The sequence below is a fragment of the Alexandromys fortis genome, unplaced genomic scaffold (assembly GCF_014885135.2).
Source record: "Alexandromys fortis isolate MF-2015 unplaced genomic scaffold, M_Fortis_MF-2015_v1.1 scaffold_122, whole genome shotgun sequence".
Lineage (NCBI taxonomy): Eukaryota > Metazoa > Chordata > Mammalia > Rodentia > Cricetidae > Alexandromys > Alexandromys fortis.
Genome location: NW_026068004.1, coordinates 4,932,508 through 4,960,375, shown reverse-complemented (window position 1 = coordinate 4,960,375; position 27,868 = coordinate 4,932,508). Strand labels below are relative to the sequence as shown.

The 27,868-nt window shown below is 51.1% G+C and overlaps 3 protein-coding genes across 9 annotated transcripts in view; 1 reads left to right on the top strand and 2 right to left on the bottom strand.

Annotated features, from left to right (window-relative positions):
- Window positions 1-1,896, bottom strand: part of St3gal3 (ST3 beta-galactoside alpha-2,3-sialyltransferase 3) — a 212,641-nt gene extending 210,745 nt beyond the window's left edge. For 2 of the 4 annotated variants that reach the window (XM_050161335.1, XM_050161338.1), the window contains exon 1: window positions 1,725-1,889. The gene's annotated coding sequence lies outside the window, so the exon portion shown is untranslated. Of the gene's footprint in view, window positions 1-1,386; window positions 1,658-1,724 lie in introns of those variants that run through there. The other 2 variants (XM_050161339.1, XM_050161337.1) reach the window with 2 other exon arrangements.
- A 2,782-nt stretch (window positions 1,897-4,678) lies between these two features.
- Kdm4a (lysine demethylase 4A) overlaps window positions 4,679-27,868 on the bottom strand; it is a 42,155-nt gene continuing 18,965 nt past the window's right edge. For all 4 annotated transcript variants that reach the window (XM_050161333.1, XM_050161334.1, XM_050161332.1 and 1 more), the window contains exons 12-22: window positions 22,717-22,837; window positions 16,482-16,663; window positions 14,883-15,087; window positions 14,370-14,446; window positions 13,857-13,912; window positions 12,287-12,395; window positions 11,801-11,986; window positions 8,356-8,526; window positions 6,477-6,596; window positions 6,110-6,202; window positions 4,679-5,978 (exon numbers count right to left, since the gene is read on the bottom strand). In XM_050161333.1, the coding sequence (XP_050017290.1) occupies window positions 5,838-5,978; window positions 6,110-6,202; window positions 6,477-6,596; window positions 8,356-8,526; window positions 11,801-11,986; window positions 12,287-12,395; window positions 13,857-13,912; window positions 14,370-14,446; window positions 14,883-15,087; window positions 16,482-16,663; window positions 22,717-22,837 (1,461 nt within the window). In that variant the 3' untranslated portion in view covers window positions 4,679-5,837. The remainder of the gene's footprint in view (window positions 5,979-6,109; window positions 6,203-6,476; window positions 6,597-8,355; window positions 8,527-11,800; window positions 11,987-12,286; window positions 12,396-13,856; window positions 13,913-14,369; window positions 14,447-14,882; window positions 15,088-16,481; window positions 16,664-22,716; window positions 22,838-27,868) is intronic.
- LOC126513199 (40S ribosomal protein S25-like) lies at window positions 17,152-19,883 on the top strand. Its single transcript, XM_050161447.1, has 4 exons — window positions 17,152-17,205; window positions 17,488-17,544; window positions 17,794-17,904; window positions 19,377-19,883. Exons 1-4 carry the CDS (start codon window positions 17,152-17,154, stop codon window positions 19,809-19,811), a joined length of 657 nt encoding a protein of 218 aa, XP_050017404.1. The 3' UTR covers window positions 19,812-19,883.

Genomic DNA, 27,868 nt, shown 5'->3' with positions numbered 1-27,868 from the left:
CTGCCTTCTGATTCTGTTTCTGTTTAAGAGCGGGTCACTAGCAGCCTAGGCTGGCCTCAAGCTCACTATGTAGGCAGGGAGGACTTGGAACTTCTAATCCTCCTGTCTCCACCTCCAACATATGACTACAGGCAAGAGTACCACCATACCTCCTTTTATGTGGTCTTGACGATCAAATCCAGGGCTCCTTGTGTGCCAGATAAGGACTCTAGCAACTGAACTACATCCCCAGCCCCTAGCTTGCCTTTTGTAGAGCCTCGTCTCTGCTTCTTTTTTTACTAAAAACCCCTGGAAGCACCCACACACACTCCTGAGTGCCCCTACACATTCCCCATCCCCACTTTTCCTCGGCTCACTTCTCCTCCAGGCAACCTTGCCACTCCCTGTGGCTCAGCTCAAAACTTCAGTTCCTCCAAAAACCCTTCCTTAACGCCCTCCCCCCCTACCGTCTTGGAATTCTAGAAACCACACCATAAGCTTTGTTCACACAGAGGGCATGAGAACATGTTCCAGATTCTAGTTTAATTGTCAGAGTTTCCCTCCAGTCAATGCCTTGCACAAAACATGTACTCAGTAGACACTTGACTGTTATGGGCACCAATTAGTCTCTAAGAAACGCTTGCCTTGTTTTATCCTTAATAACTTACTTGTCATGAGACACAGACTTCTGACTTGTGAAAAGGAGAAATTGGCACCACTTCGTATTTCAAAATGTCCCCTACCTTAGATTCTGGGAAACCCCTGTTTGGTTACAAGGTTCTGATCCAGTTTTTAATCCTCAATCTTTTTTTTTTTTTTTTCTTTTTCTGTCTTCTGAGACTGGTCTTGCTATGTGGCTCTTGTTGACCAGGTATTATTTTAGTAGCCCAGCACTGTTTCGGCTTCTGCGTGCTAACTATTACATGTGTGTACCTAACATCCCGGGCTACCATTCGCCGGAGTCTTTAGTTGAAAGTTCACGGACACAACTGAAATCGTCATGACGTCTACGGTGCTACATAGCGGGAACTTAATTCGTGGGCTTTTTATCTTCATGGCACACTACCTACAGTACCAATAACTCAAAGGGCCTCACAAAATGTGTTAAGTACTCTTTACTTTCTGGGATAACAGCTGTCTCCCGCCACCGGGTCACTCCCTTGGCTAATTATGGTGACTCAGTTTTACCGTTTTCACTTCCTCCCCATACGCGAGAAAAACAAACGAAAATGAGGTTTATTGAGGAATCATAAAAATTAGTGCTGTTGTAAAAAGGAGTCTAAACACATCAGTGGGACATCCTCATAACCAAATCTGTCAACCTCGCCAAGATTTTCTCTCGCAAACAAGATCACCGAGAAGACAATGGGGAAACACTCCAGGAGGAAAGGTAGCGAGAAGACGTACTTTGACAAACTGACCCGGTCACTCCGAGGATCTGGCCCCGGGGAAGGCTATGATGACAACCGCTACTCTTGCTGACTCCCGCTAGCTTTTCCCAGGACTTTCCTGCGCTCGTCCCACAGCGGGTAGTGGGTGACCGCGTCCCTCCTCTGCGCCCAGACTCGCGCGCTCCGGGGCGCAGCACGCAGGTGACCTCTGCGCGCTCGGCCCCGCTTGCACGGCCCTCCTCAGGCCTGGCCCCCACCCTGGCCCGGGCTTCGGTCCCCAGTGCAGATCGGGCCGCTGACCGGGGGAGGGGCGCGGCGGCCGAGAACTGCGTCGGGGCGCGGGGCAGGCCTTACCGCAGCGGAGAGGGAGGCCGGGGTCGGGCGGCGCCAGGGCGCACGCGGAGCGGGGAGGTGGCTGCAGCCCGAATAGCGGGGACAGCCGAGGGGACCCCGGCGGGTGCCCAGGACGCGGCGGGCTGCACGGGCGCCGCCATGGTGAGGACGCAGCGGCGGGACCACCAATCCCGCGGTCCGCCTCGGCAGCCGCGCCGGGGGTCGGGCATCAGCAACCAATGGGCGAACCGGAACCGGGCGGGGCACCGGGCAGGCCAATGCGGGGCTTCGCCGCAGGGGTGGGCGGGCCCGGACCCGGGAGACCCAATGGAAGTCAGAGGCCGAGTCCGCCCCACATCGCGGGCTGCGGGAGTTGGGATTGGGGAGAAGCGCAGCGTGGAGCTGCCGATCGTGCCGCAGCCCTGCTGCGGTCAGGTCCCCTCTGGTTCCCAGAGGAAGTCTCCTATCCCTACCCCACCGTTCTGTTGTCAGACTGGGCCGCTGGAAGACCCAGCCCCCCGTGGGCTTGTTTCCTACGTGCCAGTGGTCGTGATCTGACCCCCAGAAGCCTCTGAAGGCCCTGTCCAATCCTGTGAGAGTAAGAGGCCACCTAAACCCAGAGCGCGCTCGTTAGAATTGTTGAGCCTCGCATAAATGTCGCAGATGGGCCACAAGGCCAACCCACATGACCAGCAGTTCAGGAGGTCGCTCCTCATTACGCAGCAGAGCACATAAACCACCTAGGGCAGAATTTAATTCAGAATTTCCCCGAAGAGGAGGTGGGGACTTAGCCTGCCACTCTTGGATGCCAACCCAAACACTGCACCCAACTCTTCATAAGGCGATCTTTTGCTTTGGCAAAAAGCTGCCGTGAAGCTCATGCAACCTTTGGCTGTGGTCATTCATGAGCCCAGACTTGACTGCGCAGGCTAGAAGTGTCTAGCAAAGAACCAAATTTAAAAGTTCAAGGCCCAGAACAAAAACCCCACAGGACAGTTTCGTGAGATTTGGGAAAGTCCCACCACGTGTTTGAGCTGGAGTTTTCTTACAGCTATTCCACTGGCCACGTGTTTTTAAATGGCCGACTTAGCCAAGCATGGTAGAGATGGTGTATACTTAACTACTCTGTAAACTGAAGCAGGATTAAACACTCAAGACCAGCCTGGACAACTTGGTGGGCTCCTGTGCTTTTGTTCTTTTACTATGCATGTATGTTCTGGTGCCTATAGAGGCCAGAAGAGGACCTTAGAATCCCTAGAACTGGAGTTATGGGCAGATGCCAGTCACCAAATGGGTAGTTGGGAACTGAACCTGGATCTCCTGTAAGAGCAAGTGCTCTTAATGGCTAAGCCATCTCTCCATCCCATGGTGGGTCCATCTTTGGGGGAGAGTGGAAAGGGCTATGGATGGATGTTTGCTAATACAAAGACTTAAATTCAGTCTTCAGTTCCCACAGAGCTGGGATTACACCAAGCACCCAATTAGCAGGTCCTTCAACATCATAGGAACTATGGGTGTCTGAAAAAGTTGTGTTCCTCCCTCCTGAAGATGTGTGCTTCTGGGTCCCACTTACCATTCCAGGAAAGCTTAGCCCTGCCTGGTTTCCCCAGCCATACCCACCTGAGAATCTCTGGGGAAGAACAGAGGTCAGCCTCCTTTCCTTGGCTCTGTGGAGTTAACTTCGAAAAGCATTTTTCCAACTCTTCTTCCCTTTCTCCATAACCAATACCAAGCAGTAGCCACCTCCCAGGTTCCAGGGATACAAAGAAGCACTGCGCCTTTCTGTAGGCACATGGTCCACTGCAGGAGCACAAGTGAGGCCAGCTGGAGCAGCTACACTGTGCAGAAGTCCTACAACTGTTCCACAGCTTGGGCTCACCTAGTTACCTGGGCAACTACACTGCCCAGATCAGGGTCACCTAGTCACCTGGGCAACTACACTCCACAGCTCGGGCTCACCTAGTCACCTGGGCAACTACACTGCCCAGATCAGGGTCACCTAGTCACCTGGGCAACTACACTGCCCAGATCAGGCTCACCTAGTCACCTGGGCAACTACACTCCCCAGCTCAGGCTCACCTAGTCACCTGGGCAACTACACTCCCCAGCTCAGGCTCACCTAGTCACCTGGGCAACTACACTCCCCAGCTCGGGCTCACCTAGTCACCTGGGCAACTACACTCCCCAGCTCGGGCTCACCTAGTCACCTGGGCAACTACACTCCCCAGCTCGGGCTCACCTAGTCACCTGGGCAACTACACTCCCCAGCTCGGGCTCACCTAGTCACCTGGGCAACTACACTCCCCAGCTCGGGCTCACCTAGTCACCTGGGCAACTACACTCCCCAGCTCGGGCTCACCTAGTCACCTGGGCAACTACACTCCCCAGCTCGGGCTCACCTAGTCACCTGGGCAACTACACTCCCCAGCTCGGGCTCACCTAGTCACCTGGGCAACTACACTCCCCAGCTCGGGCTCACCTAGTCACCTGGGCAACTACACTCCCCAGCTCGGGCTCACCTAGTCACCTGGGCAACTACACTCCCCAGCTCGGGCTCACCTAGTCACCTGGGCAACTACACTCCCCAGCTCGGGCTCACCTAGTCACCTGGGCAACTACACTCCACAGCTATAGGCATCGCAGAGAGCAGCGTCTGCACCCCCACAGGAAAAATAAGTCTCCAGCTTTTCAAGTACCTAAGCATACACTCCCGGTTCTACACGAATGGCGGCCACCAGATGGGGTTCCTGAGAAGACCGCTGCCTAACAGTTTCCAATACCTCCTCCAGGAGCAGCAGGAAGAGGCACCAGTAGCTACAGGTCCTGGATGCCTAATACAGAAGGACCGCACCCACCTGTGTGGACAGCTTCCCAAGCCCTGCTCCAGAGCCTGACCCTGGGCCACTTGGGCTCCGTGGGGCAGACCACAGTGCATCCTCTGTTCAATACATTTTATTGCTAAGGACAAGTTAATGCACCAGTTTTCAAAATAATTTGGTTTATAGAGTTCATACGTAACAAAAAAGGGGAAGTATTATAAATCTGACTCCTGTATACAGAGCAAGGTATGAAGCCCTCCAATACTGGGCCCAGGCAAACAAATTCAAGAGGAGCAAAAACCTGTTTAACCCCTTCAATGTTGCCCTCTAGTCCCACCCCCCACCCTCAATCAATCCCCCCCACCCCTGATCAAGGGCAAAGCTACACCTGCCCCAGGCCTCCAGTGGCCCCAGTTCATCCTAACCCGATAGCCCCTGCATAACTGTAATTTCCTCTGGACAAAAATCACCCACCAGGCTCTGCCTGTTTCCATCATTAAAATTCTCCCTTCAAGGTAGTCCCCACCCACACCCTCTAATACTGTGCCACGGGGACTCCATGCCTAAAGTTTGTGGGCACATAGTAGGTAACCTCTGAGTTCTACTTCAAGGGCAGACAAAGAGGTGGCAGTCAGCTCCTTAGCGCCTCAATCCTGCGGCTTCGCCAGCCCTCTCCTGAAACCAGTCCAAGCAGGGACAGATGGTACCCACTCCAGCCATCCCCCAGGCCCTGACTCAGCTCAGCTGAGGGCACAATTTCACATTTTGTTTGCCCTGCAGAGGCAAAGAAGAAAGTGAAGGCTAGGGGCTGTCAGAAGCTGGTCCAGATCAAGCACACGAGCATTCGCACGCACATACACTCACACATGCACACACACACACACACACACACACACACACACACACACACACACACACATAAATACAAAAGGGGATCAGGGCAAGCACCAGCACCTCTGCCTTGCTGATGCAGGTGGGCGGAAGGAAGCTACATTCTGGGCCAGGAACAGGGCAATCGGCCCAGCAGGCACAGCTGACCCCTGTTTGGACTGGGGGGCCCCCGATGCAGTCACGGCATTCCAGTGTCGGCCCCTCAGTGGGAGATCAGCACTGTTGCCAAGTATCCCGAAAGGCTTGTCTTCATGACAGAATCCAATGAGGGTGGAGTGAGAAGGTGATGGGGTCGTACATTTCATTCCTTTTCTTTGTACAGTTTTGCTTTTTGAGACTTCTGAGTTCCAAGTATCTGCTGTGCTGTGGAACCCTTGAGTGCTCTCGCCTTGATGGCTGGGAACCTCTTAGACCCAGGAAGCATCTACTCCATGATGGCTCGGTATAGTGCTGGCTCGATGTAATCCTCCCGGTACCTCGAGTTGATGACCCGTTGCCTTTTCTTTTCTTGCTTTACTTCCTTCTCTGTGAAAATCTCATTGAAGCGCATGTCTGAAGCTACCGACTACAAGACAAAAGGTAAGTAAATGATCACTCTGTGACCACTTGGACCCAGAACCACCAAAAGGGCATGCTTCTGCCTTGTTCTTGTCCCCGCTGAGACAGGAGCTGAGGGCACAGGAAGCATACACTCACCAGTCTAGACTTGACTCTCTTGGGAAGCTCCTCATCCAGTGTGTATACGTCATCTCTCTTAACCACAAGCTGTGAGCCATCCTCAAACTCCACCTGCCAAGCAAACAAAGGCCTTTAGCTAGGGTACCGGAGCCTTGCTGGACCTGTGCGCACAGTGGCAATCTCCTATAGCTAGAGGAAGGAGCGTGGTAGGAAGGACAGCCGTGTCGTAAAGCCCAGTGGATGCAAGGCAGAGCTCCAGATCTGTGAGGACTGTTAGGACCTGCAAGTTCCCAAGAGCAAAGACAAGCCGCCTGCCCAAGAGGAAACGCTGAATTAATAAAGTACCCTCCCACATTCAAGCTCCCATTCAAGAACCTTTGGCTACCTGGTACATCTGGATGGGGTGGGAGGCCACAAACTTGGCCCCATAGACTTGACCATCTGTCCATCTCACTTGAACCACTTCGCCTTCAGCAGGAGGCCCCAGCTGGAGACAGTCCTGACTCTGAAGAAAGAGCAGAGGGGAGTGAAGAGTGGCTCCACCCGGTCACAGTGGGAGCGACCCCAGCTTAGGGAGGAAGGGCCAGGATAGGCTCCTGCTGATGGGACCCAGGAAAAGCAGCTTGTCTAGGTAGAAAGTGGCAATAAAGTCACAGGGTTGGCTTCATTTCATCTGCCCAATCCCTGCTGCTTCTAGGTGAGCAAAAACAAAGAACACCACCAAACGGGTATGGTAAACTTAGCAAACATAGCAAGCACACAGAAGAGGTGGGTGTGGGCTCTAGAATCCACGGTCCCTGTGTCCTCCCAGCGGTGCTTCTGAAGCTTCCCCGAGATCTGCTATGAGGAGTCCTTGGACTGTATGTGAGCGTGCTCTAGGGAATACAGTCTTGAGACAGACATGGAAGGAAAAATCATCTAGCTGAGCGTGGTGATGCACAGCCAGGGGGCGGGCACAGGAGCCTGAGTAGTCCAGTTTTGGTTAAGCAGTGTAGCCTGGTGTAAAACGAAAAACACAATGCCTTGGGATGTAGCTCTGGCCCTCATGCCATCACCGCCCCCCCCCAAGAAGAAAAAGAAATAAATAAATAAGAAAGAACAAACCACTAGCCTTTTTGTCATGTTGCCATTCCCAGCAAAATCTATGATGCGCATAAAAAGCAGGCCATGTGCGCAAATCAAAGCAAAGACACGAAGCTTTCGTAGATTCTACTGTATCGTTACCACTGGGCATACAAAATTTCAAGGGGTAAAAAGGCCAGGTCTCAGAGCAGTGATGAAATAGTGGTTTGAATGAGAATGGTCCCCCGAGCCCACATTTATTGCATGGTCTTGGTTGGTGAACTGCTTGGGCAGGATTAGGAGATGCGGCCTAGATGGAGAAGGTGTATTACTCTGGGGGAGGGCTCCGAGCTTTCAAGACTCTTAGCCATGGTGTGTGTGTTGTGTGTGTGTGTCACCCTGTGTCAGGTGTGCAGATCAAGCAGTGAACTCTTAGTTGTTCTTGCTGCCATGCCTTTGCACTGTGGACTCTGAAAATACAAGCCCCAAATTAAGTGCCTTCTTTTCTAAGTTGCCTCGGTCATGGTGTTTTGCCATAGCAATAGGACACCATTAATAATCTGTTTGGCAACGAAGCTGCTGGTGTAGTCTAAACGTGTGGAGGGAGACCCAAACCGTCCACAGGGATGGCTTTGCTCTTCTGGGCTGCGTGCTTAGGCTCAACACGTGAAAAGGAAGGGCAAAAGCTGAGGAACCTGAGCTCAGCACTGAATACTGAGCCAGGAAACACAGGCCCAGTTCCAGGTAGGGCTCTGGTGTCTCGGGTGTGAGGAGTTTCTGGGTAGCTCTGAAACCCTCACCTAACAAGAGCCCAGAGAAAACAACATACACATCCCAATAACGCATGGCGGAAGAGAGGGCTGGATCATTCTTTTGAAAAAATCACAGATATTATGCAATGAAGCTGTATCACACATAACTGGTTTGCTTCTATAGTGCGGGCTCACATCCTACACTAGATGCCACCAGGGATAGTTTAGCCTGAGATATACACATACTTCAAAGAACTACAGAAAATGCTGACTCCCATGAACTTCTAGGGGAAGGAAGCAGTGCACCCTAGCACTTAAACTCTTCCTTGAAAAGGAACCGGGGAATGAATGCTTCATCTGTTTGGGAACCAAAGGGGATGGGGAAGAGACCACAGTCAAGCAGCTAGAAACACTGAGACATCCCAACCCCCAACTGCTCCCAGACATTACCACTATGTCCTCGGGATAAAGGTTGTCACTGAAGGAGCCATCATCAAAGTTGACTTCGTAGAAGGTCTCGGTGGTGAGTCTGACCACCTCGCACTGGTAGAAGCGCCCGTTCTTGTGCTTGCTGATGACCTTCTGGCCGGCCGTGATGCTCAGCAAGGCCCCCTTAGCACGCTGGAAGAAACAGCCTGGGTTACTCACAGACTGCACTGACAGGTCTGATAAGCTCCCCTTCACGGGCACAGCGGGGAAGGGGGTTAAGTGGGGGAAAAGCAGGACTGAGAGGAAGTTGAAACAGGCCTTTCCAACATTTCAGTCAGGGCCATGTTTCCTCTGTAAACTCTGTTCACCTGAGCACCAAGTCAACTGGTTTCTAGATAATACTGTCTTTTTCTTTGGTTGTTCCGTTCTCGAATCTGCAACAATCTCCTGCCTCAGCTTCCCAGGCACTAAGATTACAGGCATGCTCACCATGCCTACATACCATGGTATACCTTACCCAAAACTCTAGGAACTAACCTTCAGGATTTCCCTGAAACCAGTCAAATCACACATACTAATGTACACAGTCCAGGAATGTGTCATAGCATCTGGGCAGAGACTTTATAGGAAGTTGATGGCCCTGGGCCCTAGACTCCTGAGCAACACTCCCCAATGCCCTGGGCACTAGCTTCTCACGAGAAGGGCACAAGGACTGAACTTTCCAGAGGCCCTTCACTCCAAACAAACTGCCCCCATTAATTATTAGGGGGCATTGCAAGTACCGTCCTTCACAACCCCTTTGGTTGATGTGATGTGTGATGTCCCTAAGGTGATGGCTCAAACCCTACCCAGACACTACTGCAAACACACCTCTTCACACGTGCTACCCATGCTCCTAGCTCAGGGCCTTTGCACGGCTAGTCCTTCCACCCGAGATGCTATACTGTACCCTCGCCAGCACCCTGGCTCTTAACACTGCTGCCGCTCCTCACAAGCCACTCTCCCGCATCTCTGACCTGCACTAATGTTACCCCCGCACCATCTGTGCTCCGACATACTGTGTCGTCACTAGTTTCCCGTGGCTCTTTCAAAATGACCGTGTGTACCTCATGATGCTACATGAGGACTGGGTAGATGTCTAGCTGAGCCTGGGATGTGGCAGATGCTTAACACACATTGGAAGAGTGGATTATAAAAAACACAACATGAATTCCCTCATGGTCCAAGCAGCCTACAGGTACAGGAACTACAGACTAAAGTTAATCATAAATCTGCCACCTTGTTCCATGAACAGGCTCTGGCTCCCCAGCCACCAACTGGAGCTTGATGCTATCTCAGGCTTTACTCCAAAACAGCCTCAGCCTCGAGTTAAAGAACACTCCACTGTTCTTTAACACCATGGGGCTAACCTGGAATCTTAGGAACCAGACAAGGAGAAGGACTGCCACAGGCTGCGGTTAGAGCACAGCGAGCTGGAAGCACGAAGGGGCTACGGCGTGAAACCCAGGTCAACTACCAGGGATGATTTTTCTCGAACCTCAGAGGGCATGAAGAGCCCCCCGCCTCGCCCCCCCCCCCCCCCCCCCCCCCCGCCCCCCCCCCCCCCNCCCCCCCCCCCCCCCCCCCCCCCCCCCCCCCGCTGTGGACTGGCTCTGTCCTGACTCACCATGCCACACTTTGGAGAGCCTGTGTCCTCCCCAGCTGTACTCTGGCTTCCGGGTGGGGAGGGTGGGGTTGTCCCCTGGGACTCTAAGTGACTCAGAAGCAGCATGATCTGCTCTTCATGCTGGGGATCACCAGAGCCCAGTTTCCAAAGAACCCTGGGTTGGAGTAGCCTCCAAAAGCTGCTGTGATACCCACCCTATGCCAGGCGGCCTACTAGCTGCTCAACTCGACACTGCAGACCTCAAAATTGATCTCCTCTTTTCACCCCTCTGCAATAACAGCCTTGCTCCCCCTCGATCACGGTCTGGTACCTTCACCAAATGAACATCCTTCCGAGGTCTCAGAGGAGTAACTCAGGCACCTGCAGCCACCCCTCTCTCCTCCCTCCCTTCCTGTTCTCCACCCCTTCACAGCAATCACCCAGCTGTCGACTCCACCGGTTGTGTGTGGGCACACAGGGTAAGATGTGTTCAAAGGTCTGCTTCTGTGTTCACTTCAGACCACCCCGCTCCTCGGCTGACTGGCTCCCCTGCTCCTTCAATTCTCCGTCCTCTCCTCCAACAACTCCTGCTGGTGTGACGCTGAGAACATACTCAAAGGCTGGCGAGGTGGCTCGGCACAGAAAAGCACTTACCACCCAAGTCTGAATGAAGACAGAGGTCAGTACTAGGAACTCACAGTTAAAGTCAGCGGGCAGTGATGGCACACACATTTAATTCCAGCCCTTGGGAGGCAGAGATCTGTGAGGTCTGCCTGGTCTACAGAGTGAGTTCCAGGACAGAACGGGCTATATAGAGAGACACTGTCTCAGAAAAACAAAATGAAACAAGACAAAACAAAAGCCAGCCACTGTGACAAGCATCTGGAATCACAGCAGTCCTATTTCAAGATGAGGGGTGGAGCCAGGAGAGTCACCTGGAAGCTCGGTGGTCAGCTAGCCCGGAGTACACAGTAAGTACAGCGGATAGGAGAGAGAGTCGGCCTCGACAGGTGGAAGGCGAAAACTGACTACCACAGCTGCCCTGACTTCCACGGGCACAACAGTGCATGTGCACACCTGCACACAAGTGACTCACAATCAGGGCATTCTGGAAGGCCTCCTCATTCAAAAGAAACTTAAATGTGGCGGTCCAGGATTTTCACCCGGGGGCACTGTTCACTTCCCATGACTACCTGCTGGGTTCCCAGAACCAGTCCCGAATGTTCATTCTTTTTTTTTAAACAAACAAACTTATTTATTTTACATCCCAGCTGCAGTTTCTCCTCCTTCCTCTCCTCCTAGTCCCTCCCCTACGCCTCTGCCCCCATCCACGCCCCCACCGACTGTCCATTCTCTAGACTGACTCTAGCCCTGAAGCCATGAATACACTACTTCCTCGACCTCCTCGTGCCCACCCGTGCCCTGTCAGGACTCTAGAGCTCATGCCCTACATCTCCTGCACACGTCAGCCCTGAGAGAATGTTACAGAAAATGTGCAATTGTCAGAGTCCTCTCTTACCAGGCACAGAGCTGCTGTGCCGTCCCTGGCCCTGGGGTGAGGAAAAGGGTGCTCAGACTAACATTGTAAGGAACCGCACACAGACTTCACCTGGGAAAAGCACACAAGGAAACAGACCAGCCAAAGCTGAGTGCCACTGGACTGTGAAGGCCAAGGCAAGCAGCAACGACAAACGGGGCCGCCTCGTATTTGCTAACCCACCAGCATTTTCTGTCAAGGATGTGTGACGGCACCATAAACTGGCCACGTGCAGAGAAAATGATCCTGAAACCTGTCGAGAGGACTCGACGGTGCCTTCTCACCTCCAAATTGGGGATCTTGTGCCGAAAGCAGGTGATGAAGACGACAAAAGGCCAGTCATCGGGTTGCATCATCACCCCGGCAGCCTGGGCGCAGCTCACGTGGAAGGCGGTGGGGCAGCGGCCGTGCGAACACTGCACGCAGCAGCCGGCATTCCTTTTCCTCCGCTTCTTACAGAAGACGCACTTCTGCAGAGGGCAGAGCACGTGTTCTGTGAACGGCAGTCCACCCCCACCTCTTCTTGTTTTCCCTCCCAAATGCACAAGACCAAATGACCAGAAGTCAACCCCTCCCACAACATGAGAGCACCCGGGGCCTGCTCCAGACCGAATGTAAGTCCCCATTAAGTAATTTAGCCATAGGGTGAGAATCAAACTGACCAAAACAAAGGGGAAAAGGAGGCCATGAGTCAAGTAGAAATGCATTCACCCCCTGCCAAACTCATCGGCGGGGAACTATGCAAATCCCATATGGCCCTCCCTGCTTACCAGCTTGAAGCGGGGCAGAGGGATTTTGCTCACATCCACTGGACTTCTCTCGGCGATGTTGACAAACCTTGCTTCTAGAATTGCCACAGCACATGAAACATGGACCCATCTGCCAAAAAAAGAAGGGCTCAGTCACCCCATTCCACAGGCGGGGGGCCTGCTGACAGAACTTCCTCCATCACCCAGTAAAGGTCACTGGGTCAGCCGGGTTCCAGGACTCAGGAGGGAAAGTGTTTACCACATCAATACTGCACGCACTCTGCCCGTGGCCAGTGCAGGATCAGGCCTCTAATCTGTGGCAAATATGCAGAAGCATAGTTGACTCTGTGATGGGTTCAAGGAAGCAAAAACTAGAAAGCAAGCTCAGAGCTTTTCCCACCCAGACACCTTTTGAGAAACAGACACGTCCCAAGTGGAGAAACCGAAGACTGTGGAATCTCTTAATGTCAGACCGTGCTGGGCCTGATATTCCATCAACAGTGTGTGTCAAATGCACAAGGCCCCGGGTTCAGGCCCACTTAGCTCCAACCATATGAAAACCTGCAACAGGGGCTGGAGAGATGGCTCAGTGGTTAAGAGCATTGCCTGCTCTTCCAAAGGTCCTGAGTTCAATTCCCAGCAACCACATGGTGGCTCACAACCATCTGTAACGAGGTCTGGTGCCCTCTTCTGGCCTTCAGGCATACACACAGAAAGAATATTGTATACATAATAAATAAATATTAAAAAAAAATCTAAAAAAAAAAAAGAAAGAAAGAAAACCTGAAACAACCATGGAAACAAAATAGTGTGAACTATTGGCAGGGCTATTGTTGGGAATATGAATAGGTCTGCTGTTTTTGTGGCCTTAGAGGGCAGAACAGGGATTAAAGGCTTTGCAAAGGTAAGAGGTTCAATATTACCAGCCAGCTCTACCCTGCCTGAATCACAACGATCACTGCTAACAGCAAGTCTGGCTTTTGTGGAAACCTGTGCATAAGATATACATGCAGGCAAAACTTCCATACACATAAAATGATGATTTTAAAAAGGGGGAAGAAAGCTGGGCATAGTGGCACACGCCTTTAATCCCAACACTCAGGAGGCAGAGGCAAATGGATCTCTGTGAGTTCGAGGCCAACTTGGTCTACAGAGCTAGTTCCAGGACAGCCAGGGCTACACAAAGAAACCCTGTTTCAAAAAAAAGAAAATGACAAAGAGGAAGGAAAGGAAGGAAGGAAGGAAGGGAGGGAGGGAGGAAGGAAGGAAGGAAGGAAGGAAGGAAGGAAGGAAGGAAGGAAGGAAGGAAGGAAGGAGACAGCAGGCTGCCTCATTAGCCAGCCAACTGTAACAAGGTTAGTGTCCTGGCTTCCAGGCCACAAAATGTCTGTGTCATTCTCATAGGGCCATCATCTGTCGGCATTTGTTGCCAGCGCCTCTCAAAGAAGGATGCTACTTACATCTCTGCCCCTAAGGGGAAAATGAAGTTAGGCAGGCAGTCTAGGGCTGCTTGTTAGAATCAGCCTTGGAGATGCTCACTCAGCAGCAGCTCCCGCCCTCACGGCACTGTGCACGCTGCTTCAGACCTCACCTGTCATCGTTGGCTCTCTGCAGGGCCCCTCCACGCAACGAGCACAAACAGCAATCCTGCCCAGAAAGGAGGAGGAAAACGGTCACCAGCAATTCATTCCCATACAACGTGCCCCCACCCCGAGACTTCCTGAAGACACCTCCTAAACTGCATGAGAAAGCAATACGATGGCAGGTGGGTCTTCAGATGCATGCCCTGTAGTCAGGGCTCCCCTGTGAGAGACGGGCCATAATGCATGACTATAACTGTGTAACGAATCATTTGAGCCCCATTCTCAGACTCCAAACCTAGAGCTGATTTCTTCAAAGGGAGTGACAGCTCCTCCACAGGGCAGCTACCTGGTCTTGCCCCTCTCCCCCCAGAGCCAACAGCTTCCAGACCCACTCTGACATCATGAAGTACCAAATCCTAAGCTAACTGCTGTGGACATAAATGATGTCCAGCATGGAAAGAGGCTAGCCCTGAAGCCACCCCGGTCTTCTGGAGAAGATGGGAAAGACAGGGGATACTCACTTCCTCCAGAGCATTGGCTGAACACCGAGAACACATCCATTCTTCAGAAGCCTTTGCGGGGGGCACCCCATAGCAACCTAATAAACAATACCAGGAAGAGTAAATGAAACCCAATCCAGGGGCTGGAGTCAGAACAGGGAAGAGCAATACTCTTCCATAGATACCATTCCCAAAAACAGTAAATCATACAGAAATTCCCGCAATCTGAGCCAGAGCCCCCAGGGTTCAACCATAATACAATATGGTCCAGAACCCAGGAGAGTCAGAGACTGGATTCACTAGCGCATCTCCCTAGTACGTAGCCAGGGACTAACCCTAGGGACTCCAAAGTTGACAGACATTTGGGATGGATGCTGGAGCCACCAGGAAACTCATCCATCCACCAAACACCAACTTCCCAAGAATACATAAGCATCCTTTGCTGTAGGACACGGGGAAGGCCAACAGGTGACAACAACTCCCAGCAGGCAGGCCACGCTGCTGGGACAGGAGGAGGAACTGAGAGGTACTCACTGGCGTGCACCCGGACACTGCACTTCTTGCAGGACACTAGCATGCTGGTGCCATCCTCCTCCAGGTAAGGAGTAGAAAGGCTGATGTCTGTGCTGCAGCCAGTTGTGGTAAAGCACATTTCTGGGATCAATGGCTTGGTCCTCTGAGTCTGAGCAGCTGTTTCCGAAGCTTTCCCACAGGTCTGAGTAAAGCTTCCAAACTCCACCTAAGTGAAAGGCAGAGAACGTGCACCGCACAGTGAGCACACGTCTGTGCTCCTAGCCCTCCACCTGCTCCATCAGCAGAAAGCGGGGCCTCTTCCTGCTCTGACTGCAGCTATAGCTCCCGGGTGCACAGCCATTATCCTGAAGCTACTAATTGAAGTTACCTCTAATGACTCAAATTCAATTTCTCACAGCAGCATCAAACAAAGGCCCCTGGGGGACAACTGCGAAGAGGGAGCAAGTAAGAGGCCCCTGGGATTTTAGTCTTCCCAAACCCAGTGATAATAAGATGCACCGAGACATTAGCAGCAAGGCACTGCCTGTCCCCAGGTGCTGCACATGGTGGCCCCACCATGCGCACTCGGAGACAGCACCCAGAGCACATGTTCTTAATGGGCCAGCACTGATTACCTCTGAGGGCCATGTCAGCAGTCACCTGAACTACAGCACTGTCACATGGCTGGATCCCCACCTGGGATTCCTGGCTTGGGGCCTCTCTAGGAAGAACATTATGTTACGCGCTACCCTTGGCAAACTCTACGCAGAGCAAACATCCTCCGGCTCTGCCGCTGGATGGCACCATTATCCCCATTCCAAGAACAGAGCCTGGACACGTCACCCTCTGAGCCGATGCCATTCAAGAAACTCTGCCCCCACCTAGGAGATCTGCTGACAGTAACAATCAGGCCAGTCACGTCCCTCACAAAGGCACACACAGTTCTTTTGCGGTGGCTTTCTGTTAACACAAAGATCCAGTATGTGGGTCTAGGTTCCATCCTTCTGCAAACATGAGCCTGGGGCCTTGCCAAACTCAGGGCAGCTGTGCCACTAGAGCTGCTACCCTACTGCCACCCTGTGTAGGACCATCTAGGCAGTCCCTGCTGCTGTGAATTCCCGCCTGTTCTTCTAGAGCCTGGCCCAAGTGGCCCATGATGGTGAGGTCATCAGTGCCCGGCAGGGAAAGGGCCACAGTTGAACCCAGCCCTCTGCGTTAGACCCTCTGCCAAACAGCACTCACTGTGACAGTGAGGGAAGAAGAGGATGGCAGGAGAACCTGACTCTTCACCCAGCGTTGACTTCAAAGGGGGAAGAAACGGCAGTCTTGGACCCAACTGATCAGGAATGCACAGCGTCGGGCAGAAAGAGCCCCAGACCAGGAGGATAAGAAACATTAGGCTCTGCAAGCATCGAGGCTCATGCCATGGGCAAGGATCACCAATCAAGGCACTCTTAAGGGTAAGCTCCCGCGGCTGGGTTATCCGCCAAGGCACTGACATGGCGAGGACACCGGAGGAAAAGGCTCTAAAGAGAGCAGCGCTGCAGCTCCACACCCGTAATTAAGCCCAGCTTCCTGAAGGCTGGCCCGGGATGCCTGCAGGCAGCAGGGCAGGCTCACCTGGTGGTATGTCTGGAAGATCATACAGACAGCACAGTGGGGAGCCTGCTGGGCCATGAGCTCATTGAACTCCTTTTCAGCCTCAAAGTTCGGGGGTCGGTTCTGCCACAGCTGGCTCAGAGGTTTGGCCCAAGCCTCTGTCTCCTCAGCCTCTTCCTCAGGGGTCAGCTGTTCAGAAGTCTCTAGAGGAGGAAACGGGAACACGAGTCACAGCAGCCCTGAACACGGGAGGCTGGCCTAGAGCTGACGGGCTCAGCCAGGGCTCCTGGTCCCACGGCAGAGCTAAACTCAAGGTTCTAGAGACGACAGATAAAAGGCAAGGGCAGAGCTGATACCAAGACTCCTTTACGGCCTGAATGACTTGGCTGGGGTGTGTGCCTGGGTGAGGGGTAGGGGGTGGCTGTTTGTACTGCTCTTTCTGGTCAGACTGACTCAAGGTCTCTATTCTTCCTCATGTTTCAGGCACTCGGCCCACTCTATTCCCCACAACAGCTGTCACATTCAACCCTGCCCTCTCTGGGGGCAGCAGAATAAAGCACCAGTCTGCCAAGAACCACGCCATTTGCTGCCTCCCAAATGCCAGCATGTTTACGTCCTTTCCCCTCAGGGCTTTCCCTTCAGCTGTGCTGGAGAAACAGGGAGAGAAAACAAAACTGGTAAAGCCTCAAAGATGTTACATCACAGCCTTGGTCAGGACTTTCCAGCTTTCTCTGGAAAGTCCAAGGTGGGGGGGGGGGGGTCTCCCTGGCTGGGGAAAGACTCCCCAATATCTCAGAGGATGAATCTTCTTCCTGGCCATAAAATGTTCATGTCACCTTTCAACCAGGAGCTTGTGAAGGAAGAGCCTACAGGCATAATCCAACCCAAATAAACATTGCTATTGCATTTTCAGAGAATGGGGGTGGGGGAGAGAAATGATGATCCCAGAGACCATTATAAAGCCTGAATCCATGACGTGCTGGCCCAAAGTCTCCTCATCCCTCTTTTAGTGTGTCCTGCAACTCAGGCACCCTTAACCACAGCGCAAGAAAAATCCTTCTCTGCATACATCTTCCCAGAAGAGGTAAGTCTCACTACAGACGGAACACAATGGAAATCTCACAAAGCGAGATGGAAGCAATAAGGTATAAAGCCCATTAGTTTCTGGAACACACGAGGTCAAGGGGCACGGAGAGAACCCCAGAGATTCTGAATGCTGGGAGGAAGCAGGAGCAAATATCAGAAGAGACTGCTCAAGTCTATAGGAACGGCTGCCTGATGTAGGGATGAGAAGCCTGTGGCTGTATCCCTGGCCAAGCCCTCCTCTCCCCAGAGACCCCACGATCTCGGCACAGCAGCCCAGAGTGAGCTGCGCGGGCACACTGTACCAGGGCACACTGTACCAGTGTTCATTAGCTCGCTGCGGGGCTCTAGCACAGTGCGGGTAAACCAGTGCCTCCCCCACCTCTCAGTCGTGTTTCACCAAAGGGATCTGGCAGCTGCCATTGTGGACAGCCCCAGTGAAGGGCCACTGTAGCGTAAGGAGGTCAATGCAAGCAGGGCAAATCGGCCCCAAGAGGGTCCATGGTTCAGACTGGAGCCAGAGTGCCTGACCCAAACAGGAGGGACCAAGATGGTACGGAAGAGACAGAAACAGACACACTCATAGCCCCAGTCTTCGCATATGGAAATCTGTTCTACTTACAAAGCCCAAAAGGGCCCAGATCACTGCAAATGTGAACACCGAATGCCAAGGGAAACGTTCACTGTGCTAAGTGAAAACTGCAGGAGTCAAGATTTTAACAGTTTACATTTGTAAGGCTTCACAGAGCCTTATCGTCAAGACGTGTGCATTTCACTAAAAATGTACTTCAAATAAAAATGCTTTTGTAAAAAAGTAGGGAGAAATTGGGCATGGTGGTAGAAGCTCATAATTCCATCACTGATGAGGCTGAGGCAGGAGAATCATGAATTCAAACCCAGTTTGGCTACATAGCCAAACCTGCTTCTAAGAAAGGAGAAATGGTGGAACGAAGCTATAATTAGACAATCAAGACTAAGAATTCTCATACATAACCTTTGTTTGACTTATATTAATTCCAAAGGGAAAAACCCTACTGGGTACATTCTTAGGTCAGGCCAGGGAAGGAAGGTAAAGCTGGACTAAGGCTATTAGGGAACCACCGCCCTGGATGGAAAACAAGATGAACAGCAGTGTGTTATTTGGGGCGATCCGTAGGAGATGCTACTGCTGTACTAATGTGGGGTGATCTGGCTGGGACTGGTAGGCAGGCCTGTAATCCCAGTTACTCTGGGGGCTGAGGCAGCAGGACCAAAGAGTTCAAGGCCAGTCTAGAAAAGGTGGTGAGACCTTGTCTTAAAATAGAAAGTAAAAAGAGGGAGCCAGAGGGATCAGTTAAGAGCACTGGCTGCTCTTCCAGAGGACCTGGGTTCGCTGCCAGCCTCCACATGGCAGCTCACAACTCTCTACAACTCTAGTACCAGGAGATCCCACATCCTCTTCTTTGGAGCACGCTATGAATGTGGTATAGACATACATGCAAGCGGAAAAGCAGAATACTCATGAACACAAATAATTTAAGTAAAAAGAGTCTAGGGACACAGGACAGTGGCAAGTGCTTGTCGAACATGGGTGAGGTTCTGTATTAATTCCTAAAAAGGTTTTCTTTCTTTTTTAAATGAAACAGTCAGGCATGGTGGCTCATGCCTTTAATCTCAACACTCAGGAGGCAGAGGCAAAAAGATCTCTGAATTTGAGGCTAGGCTGGTCTACAGAGTGAGCTCCAGGACAGCCAAGGCTACACAACAAAACTCTGTCTTGAAAAACAACAACAAGAGTGGTCGTCGCCACTCTCCGAACTTCATCATGCCCGCACTCCCGCTTTCTTCCCCTAGCCGCCCAAGGATGACAAGAAGAAGAAAGATGCCGGAAAGTCGGCCAAAAAAGACAAAGACCCAGTAAATAAGTCCGGTGGCAAGGCCAAAAAGAAGTTTTCTCTGTGTAGACCAGGCTGCCTCTGCCTCCTGAGTGCTGGTATCAATCCTGGCGTAATTTTGTCCAAAGGCAAAGTTCGGGACAAGCTCAACAATCTAGTCCTGTTTGACAAGGCTACATACGACAAACTCTGTAAGGAAGTGCCCAACTATAAACTTATTACTCCAGCCGTGGTCTCTGAGAGACTGAAGATTCGTGGTTCCTTGGCCAGGGCAGCTCTTCAGGAGCTCCTTAGTAAAGGGCTTATCAAGCTGGTTTCAAAGCACAGAGCCCAAGTAATTTACACCAGAAACACAAAGGGTGGAGATGCCCCAGCTGCTGGTGAAGATGCTTGAACAGGTTCAATCAGCTGTACATTTGGAAAAATAAAACTTTATTAAAACAAAAAAAAAAAAAAAGAAAGAAAAACAGCAACAAAGGAAACACTGAAGTGACCAGAAAAACACATTGTGTCCATGTGAGACTAAAGCTGCCTTAGGGACCCTTCCTTTACACCGTGTGGATATATATACTGTGAAGTGACCAGAAAAATACATCGTGTCCATGTGAGACTAAAGCTACTTTGGGGATCTTTCCTTTACACTGTGTGGATACATGTCACTGTGAAGTGACCAGATAAACAGCCCGTCCATGTGAAACTAAAGCTGCTTTGGGGACCTTTCCTTTCCACTGTGTGGATACATGTCACTGTGACTGGTTAGTAAAGAAGCTGACTGGCCCATAGCTGGACAGACAAAGGTTAGGTAGGACTTAGACAAAAACAGTGCAGGGAAGAAAGGGCTCAGAGTCGCCGAAAGAAGCAAGATGAACGTGTCATGCTGAAAAATGATACTGCCAAGTGGCAGAATGAAGGTAAGAAATACGGGTTAATTTAAGTTATAAGAGCTAGTTAGGGGAGCCCGGCTGGAGAGATGGCTCAGAGGTTAAGAGCACTGACTGCTCTTCCAGAGGTCCTGAGTTCAATTCCCAGCAACCACATGATGGCCCATAGCCATCTATAATAAGATCTGGTGCCCTCTTCTGGCATAAAGCATACATGGAAGGAATGTTGTATACATAATAAATAAATAAATCTTTAAAAAAAAAAAGAGCTAGTTAGTAACTAGCCTGAGCTATTGGTCACACATTTGTAATTAATATCAAGTTTCCACATGGTTATCTGGGAGCAGGCTGGCAGGACAGAAAACCCCACCTACACTGCTTGAGCAGGGTATAGCAGCACATACCTATAACCCCAGCACCTGAAAAGTGAAAAGCAAGAGGATCACGAGCTCAGAGCCAGCCTGAGTTACCTTACACCCTGGCTCCATAGTGTACTAGCAGAGAGAAAGCAGACAAACTCACAGCAAATGTTCTGATAACAATTAGCATGCAGGGACCACACAGACTCTCCACCCTTCATTTTGTTGTAACTGAACACTGCTCATCACAAAAAGTGGAGAGAGATTCTAACAGTTATATTATTTCAAAAAGAAGCACTCAGACACGATTTATGCGAACCTAAGAGTGCATGTACGCAGTAGTCATGTGCTCCCCTTTGGAAGACAGGCATAAGGATCTTTTGCCTCTTAAAACCTCTGTTTTTCCAGTTTTCTACAGTGTATTTTGTTGTTTTGTTTGTTTTTGCTTTTTGTTTCTTTCTGGAGACAGATTCGCTGTGTAGCCCTGGCTGTCCTGGAACTCACTCTGTAGACCAGGCTGGCCACGAATTCAGAGAGATCTGCCTGCCTCTGCCTCCCTGGTGCTGAGATTAAAGGTGTGCACCACCACCCAGCTAATCTGTGTCATTTTAAAGCACCTAGGGAAGAAATCAAGCAACAGACAGGAGCTCTCAGTGGGGCTGGAGCACAAGCTCAGGGGCACTGCTGGGACCCCACTCAGGGTTTGTCCAGTCTTCTGATCCCTGGACCTCTAGCCTGTCCCCACGCCCAGGCTGTTCATGAGATGAGCTATGATGCACATGGAGGAGGGAAAGAGGAGCAGAGGGCGAAGCACTAGAGCATCACTGTGCAAGCAGAGCCTCTTCTTCCACAAGGGTGCAGATGCCAGTGCCGCTGGGGCCCACCAGCATCCACAAGGTGCAGACACAAGTACCGCTGGGGCCCACTAGCATCCACAAGGGTGCAGATGCCAGTACCGCTGAGCCCTACCAGCATCCCCTCTCTGCTCCTGGCAGCCGAGATGGCCACTCCCTGCTGCTGTCAAGATGAGTTTCAGAGCCACGCTTCCCATTTTAGCTTGCATAGGTCTTTAGTTCCCCTTTCTGCCTCCTTCCCAGGCTCCTCTGCCCAGCTATCCCCAGCTTCTGCTCAGCCTTCTTCTCTGCCTTCTCAACTAGACCCCTTTATTTAAAAATAACCCAACAAAACACATCCATGCTTCCCATATCAACATCCTCTAGCCACACGAACCAGTTTCAAAGCCAACTAAAAGCCACAAGGCGGCCATCAACTCATCCTTGTCCCTGGGGACCACCCTCTCAGCTCTATGAACCGCTGTACAATCCTGCCTTCTCTCTCTCTCTCTCTCTCTCTCTGCTTCCTCTTCTCCAGTCCCTGCCAGCACCCTAGTCCAGCTGGTCTAGGAGCAGCCCTCCTAACGCCAACCTGTGCTGCTACCCTACTTGAAACATACTTCCCTGGCTCCAAATGCCTGTGAGAAAAGCCTCAGTAGGCTCACGGGTGGGGTTGTACACCCAGCCTCACTCCCATTTGGCTCCTCCAGCTCTTTTCAATCTATAGCCATGGCCCTGAACTTGAGCCACGCTGAGCTAATGACAATTCCTCTGCACCGGTGCTCCCATTCTTCCTCTTTGTTGTGTACTCATGCAACGTGAGTCTTTCTTTAGATCTTTTTACCTGTCTCCCCCAATACTCTATGACCATCTTGAGGGCATGGACAATCTTAGCCTGCTTTGTATGCACACATTCAGCACAGGGCTTGGCAACACTGGAAAAATTTCCTATCCTGAAAAATCAGTCTTGCACCTCCTAGTTGAAGAAGGGAAAGAACCTACACAATTATCCTGTGTGTGGCACAGTCCACCGATCTTGAACTGATAGTGAAGAAAACACATTCACAAACCGGCACAAATGGAAGTCCTAGCCTCTGCCTGGTTACCTGAGAGAAGAGCTAGTAGCCATGGGCCCTCGCTCATTACTGCCCCCTGATGCCCCGAGACAGCAAGGCTCACTGTGGTAAACTGCTGTCCTTCTCGTGGAGAGCAGAGACGAGACTCACCGTCATCACTGCCACACTCCTGCAGCACGAGCGGGTGATGGCGCGGGAGCTTGCTTAAGGGCTGGCGGCGACCCTTGGTCTTCTTATTCTCTTCCAGGGAAAGCATGTACTCATCCGCAACCTGAGCAAACAAGGGACATGAGCTCGGTGATGAAACCGGAGGGAGTTATGATGACACACACCTGTAAATCTTACCGCTCGGGAGGTTGAAGTGTGAGGTCAAAGACTAAGGCAGCGTGGGCTACGTATGCAGTTCAGCATCTCAAAAACAGGAGGGAGGGACGGAGGACTGGGGAAAAGGGAAGGGGAGGGGAGTGATATAGGAAAGAAACATAAAACTGAACGAACACACACACACACACACACGCACGCACGCACGCACGCACGCACGCACACACGCACACCGTCTTAGGGCTGGGGAGACGACTCAATAATTAAAAGCATTGGCTGATCTTCCAGAGGACCTGGATTCTATTTCTGACACCTACACGGCAGCTCACAACCACCTTAAGCTCCAGTTCCAGGGAATTCAACACCCTCTTCTGTACTCTCAAGCACTGTATACATGTGGTGCCCAGACATATGTAGAGGCCAAACACTCACATGTGTAAAATAAAATAAAAACTTAAAGCAACTCAAAAAACACAGCCCGGCGGTGGTGGCGCACGCTTTTAATCCCAGTACTTGGGAAGCAGAGGCAGGTGGATCTCTGTGAGTTCGAGGCCAGCCTGGTCTACAAAGTGAGTTCCATGACAACCAGAGGTACATGAAGAAATCCTGTCTCAAAAAAACAAAACAAAACAAAAAGCAAAGCATAAGCCAGAATGTCAGGTAACTAGTCTGTACTTGTGTATTTTAGAATTTTAGGGCAAAAATCTGTTTATGTCTTACTTCCTGGCCTTCTCAGAAGATGCCTGAACTAGAGGACAAGCAGGAACCCCCCACACACACACACACTTTAAGGTTCCTGCTATGAAACATCCGAGGCCATCAGATGGGCGAGCCAAAGTGCCCCTTTCCTTGGGAGGTGAGCGTGTGTTACAGTGCATGTACTGGGCAGCAGGGCCATCCACACTGAGAACCTAGAAGACAACGGGATGAGGGCTCCTACGCCACTGCAAGGTCAGCAGTCCACTCAAGCTCCACCTTCCACCCTGCTGAGATCTGCATTCTCAGGGCCACTGCTGCTAACACCCGAATGAGGCGAGTTTCCTCTTCTCCAAGAAAGAACACCAGCCAAGGCAGAGCATGTCTGCCCTCTGGCCTAGATGCCAAGGGAAGGTTGATTTGATACCACATTTGCATCATGCCCGAGCAAACATAATTAGGTCTAAGATGTACAGGACTGACGATTACTCCACGCATTTCTTTTTAATCAACATACTTAAAAGTTGGTTGTACTGACATTATGAGACACGGGCTTGGCAAAACCATTAAGCGAGGAAATGAGGCCTAGCAGTCGGCCACTTTCCAACACTGACTAAACTAATGCCTCAGATCTACAAGGTGGGGGGGGAGGGCACTGCTGGGTCACTTCAGAGGCATCCTGAGCCCATGGAATACAGAGCATCTCAGAGCTTAACAAAAGCACATGGGATCTCAAGAGAAAACAAATACAAGTTTCTCGACAGGACAGTGTCCTGAGACCATTCACTCGACAGCTACTGCCTGGGCACCTTCCACAAGCAGAGGCCTCTCGGGAACGGAGGTGACAGGGCAGGATCTAGTCTCCTGAGTGGAAGGCGCATGGAACATACAGGAAGGAGGTGAACTACACAGTGCGCCCAAAGCAGCGGTTCTCCAGTGAACAACGGGCACCACGGTGCAGAGCACGCACAGGCCAGACCTAACCCCGTGTCACAGAACAGCAGGTGAGGAAGGCCCTCGACAGCCCACACTGGGGTGAGCAGGAAGGGCGCTGGGTACTGTCTCCTCCACCCAAACAGCCTCTTTGGTCCGCATGCTTCTTTGGGGGGTTCTGTGTGTTCTGTTTAGTTTGAGATAAACTCTTATGCATCCCAGGCTAGCATTAAACTCCTATGTAGCTGAGGATAACCCTGCATTCCTGCTCTTCCTACTGCACCTCCTAAGTGTTGGGGTTGCACGCATTGAAGCAGGGCTAGGGGAGAATCGTGGGTACACTCTACCAACTGGGTCACGCCCCTGTCCTATGATTCACAACTTTCAAATGAGTAAGATTTCACCATTTTTAATATTTATTTTGTTTTAAGTATATAAGTGTTTGCGGCACTTGAGACTGGGCACCACGTGCCCACCGGGTACCCAGGTCAGGAGAGAGAGCATCAGAGCCTCTGGAACTGGAGTTACCGATAACTGTGAGCCACCGAGCCATCCCTCCAGGACCAGATTTCACTTTGGGGGGGGGGGGGCGGGGAGATTCTAGGATTCTAGTCTAATTTCTTAAAACACTATTTTCCTGTGAATGACCTAATTCTGTACATTTTTAAATTGCCTATAAAGGCAAATTTCATTATAAATTAAATTTATAATTCATCATAAAATTCACAATATTCTGCTACTTCCTAATTTGAGCACATCTCAGTGACAGGCATGTGGCAGAGACTAGGGAGAAATGCAATGAGAATAAAGAAACCAGACAGAGTAAAGAATCTAGACGGGGGATGGAGAGATGGCTCAGAGGTTAAGAGCACTGGCTGTTCTTCCAGAGGTTCTGAGTTCAATTCTCAGCAACCACATGGTGGCTCACAACTGTCTATAATGAGATCTGGTGCCCTCTTCTGGCCTGCAGGAATAAACAAATCTTTGTTTAAAGAAGCTAGAATGGATTGGCACATGAAAGGCAGCTAAGATGGCTCACCTGGATAAAGACAATGACAACACACAGTTAAACATACAGTGTGCCACAACACGGATCTAGGAGCCTTACTTGTTAATCATGGGACATGTGGCATTAAGAAATGCAGACCAGAGTTAGAAGAGAAGTCAGCCAGAAACTGTGCACCCGAGACTCCTCAGCATAAGTTCAAAATTAAGACCATGGCTATGTTTTGTGGCACGTATTTGTCATCCTACTTGGGAGACTGAGGGCAGAAGGATCACTTAAAGCTGCAAGATAGAGGTCAGCCTGGATAATACAGTGAGACTCGCATCTCAAATGAAAACCAAAACCACAGAGCTACAATCATGGGAGCGGCTGCAAACACTGGTGGAAGGCCAACCAACCGAGGAGCAGGCTTAGGCAATAGGATAAAGAGAAGGCAGCACAGGAAGGCAATGCAGCCCCGGACAGAACTGCAAAGGCTCCACGGGAGGTGCTGCAAACAAGTCCCACAGAGCTCGGACGGCTGACAAGCGCAGAGGGAACACAGAACACGTGGCCACCGGAATGTCTAGACTTGTGGCCTGTTCACCCAGGCAGACAGTAGGAACAGGGAAGAATCTTGTCTCAGCCCACCTTGGAGAAGAACAAGAGAAATAAAATTAGCCCGAGAAGGGAGTGGCCTCTGTGATCTTAGTGGGTCATCTAAGCATGTCTACAGCCAGAGGGAAAAAAAGGTAAATGGAGATAGTAAGACCTGTGGTTACTGGGTGGTGAGGACACACACCACTAGTCCCAGTAGGGAGGCAGAGGCAGGCGAGTTCAAGACCAGCCTGGTCTACACAGCAAGTTCCAGGACAGTCGGGGCTACACAGAGAAACACTGTCTCAAAAAAAAAAAAAAAAAAAAAAAAAGAAATGTAGCAGACAGAGTGTCCACAACCTAACCTATGAATGCACTATGTTAATATGACAAAGGAGAGTTAAGATTGATAACCAGATGACTGTAAAGTAGGGGATTATCCTAGACTATCCGGGTAGGACCAATATAATCTCTCTAAGGCACATACAGCAACAGCACCAAAGAGGGTCAGGAACCTTGTGCAGAACATTCCAGGCCCCTGCCTGCAAAAAACCTGGGTACCAGAGTCTAGAAATTTTCTTTTTTTTATTTTTCCAAAGCCCCTTCTGTAGACCAGGCTGGCCTTGAACTGTCTGAGATACACCTGCCTCTACCTCTCAAGTACTGAGATTAAAGGCTGCACCACCACTCAGCTTAGAAATTTGTCTCCTCTAACACGTGGCACACGGAGTTGTAGGCACATACTTCCCAGGCTCCTGGAGTGGTGTGTTCCCTCTGACGACCTTCCAGTGACTCCCTGCATGCCTGCATGCCCTACATAACCAGCCGATATGCCCCTTGCTCCCTTCCTCAGCCTACCTCACAAACATGGCGCACAACATGCCCCCATTTTGCTCACAAACACTAAAAACCCTTCAGTTGCCTCTGAATCTGTCTTGCACAGATGATGCCGTTGCCACTCCAGGAAACCAAGCCAAAGCCTGAGTTGTCTGAGCTGTGCTACCTGTTGGGTCATCCTGTCTCCCAGTCTGGGTTCCCACGTTCCAGAGACTCGGGTGCACTTCTGGCCCCACCCTGTCACCACGGTCAGCTCCACTCTCACCACCTCTCAAACCCAGGTTCCCAAGATGCTTTTTTTCAGGGGTGGGGCAGGGGTTGGTTTTTCGAGATGGGGTTTCGCTGTATAGCTGTGACCGTCCTAGAACTCACTCTATAGAGACCAGGTTGGCCTCGAACTCAGAGAATCCACCTGCCAAGTACTGGCATGCACCACCACTGAGAACTTTTCTTCTTTAAATCCTTTCTCCTCCTTTCATGGAGTAGGATAGGTAAATGTAAGCTGGGTGTAGTAGCACAGTCCTTTAATCTCAGCACTAGGGAGTGCAGAGGCAGGTGGATCTCTGTGAGTTCAATGACAGCCTGGTCTACATAGTGAGTTCCAGGCTAGCCAGCGATACATGGTTGAGACCCAAAAGAAAGAAATACGAAAGGGAGGGAGGGAGGGAAGTTCCATGGCATCTGGCTTGAAAGCAGTAAAAGCAGAATGAAGCAGGCCAGGCAGGTAACGTGAGGTCAGATCTGCATGACAAGCACCCTCATGCTCCATCTTTGTACACCTCTGGGTAGATCATGAAGTTCCAGTCTCCAGGAACAGCCTGCAGACCCATCATGCCTGACCTTGGAGTAAGCTATCAACCTGAAGAGAACAGAACACTCTCCTCTCCCAGACTCTTGCTCGAGTCTCGTTCTGTCTACCTGGTGTATTCCTCC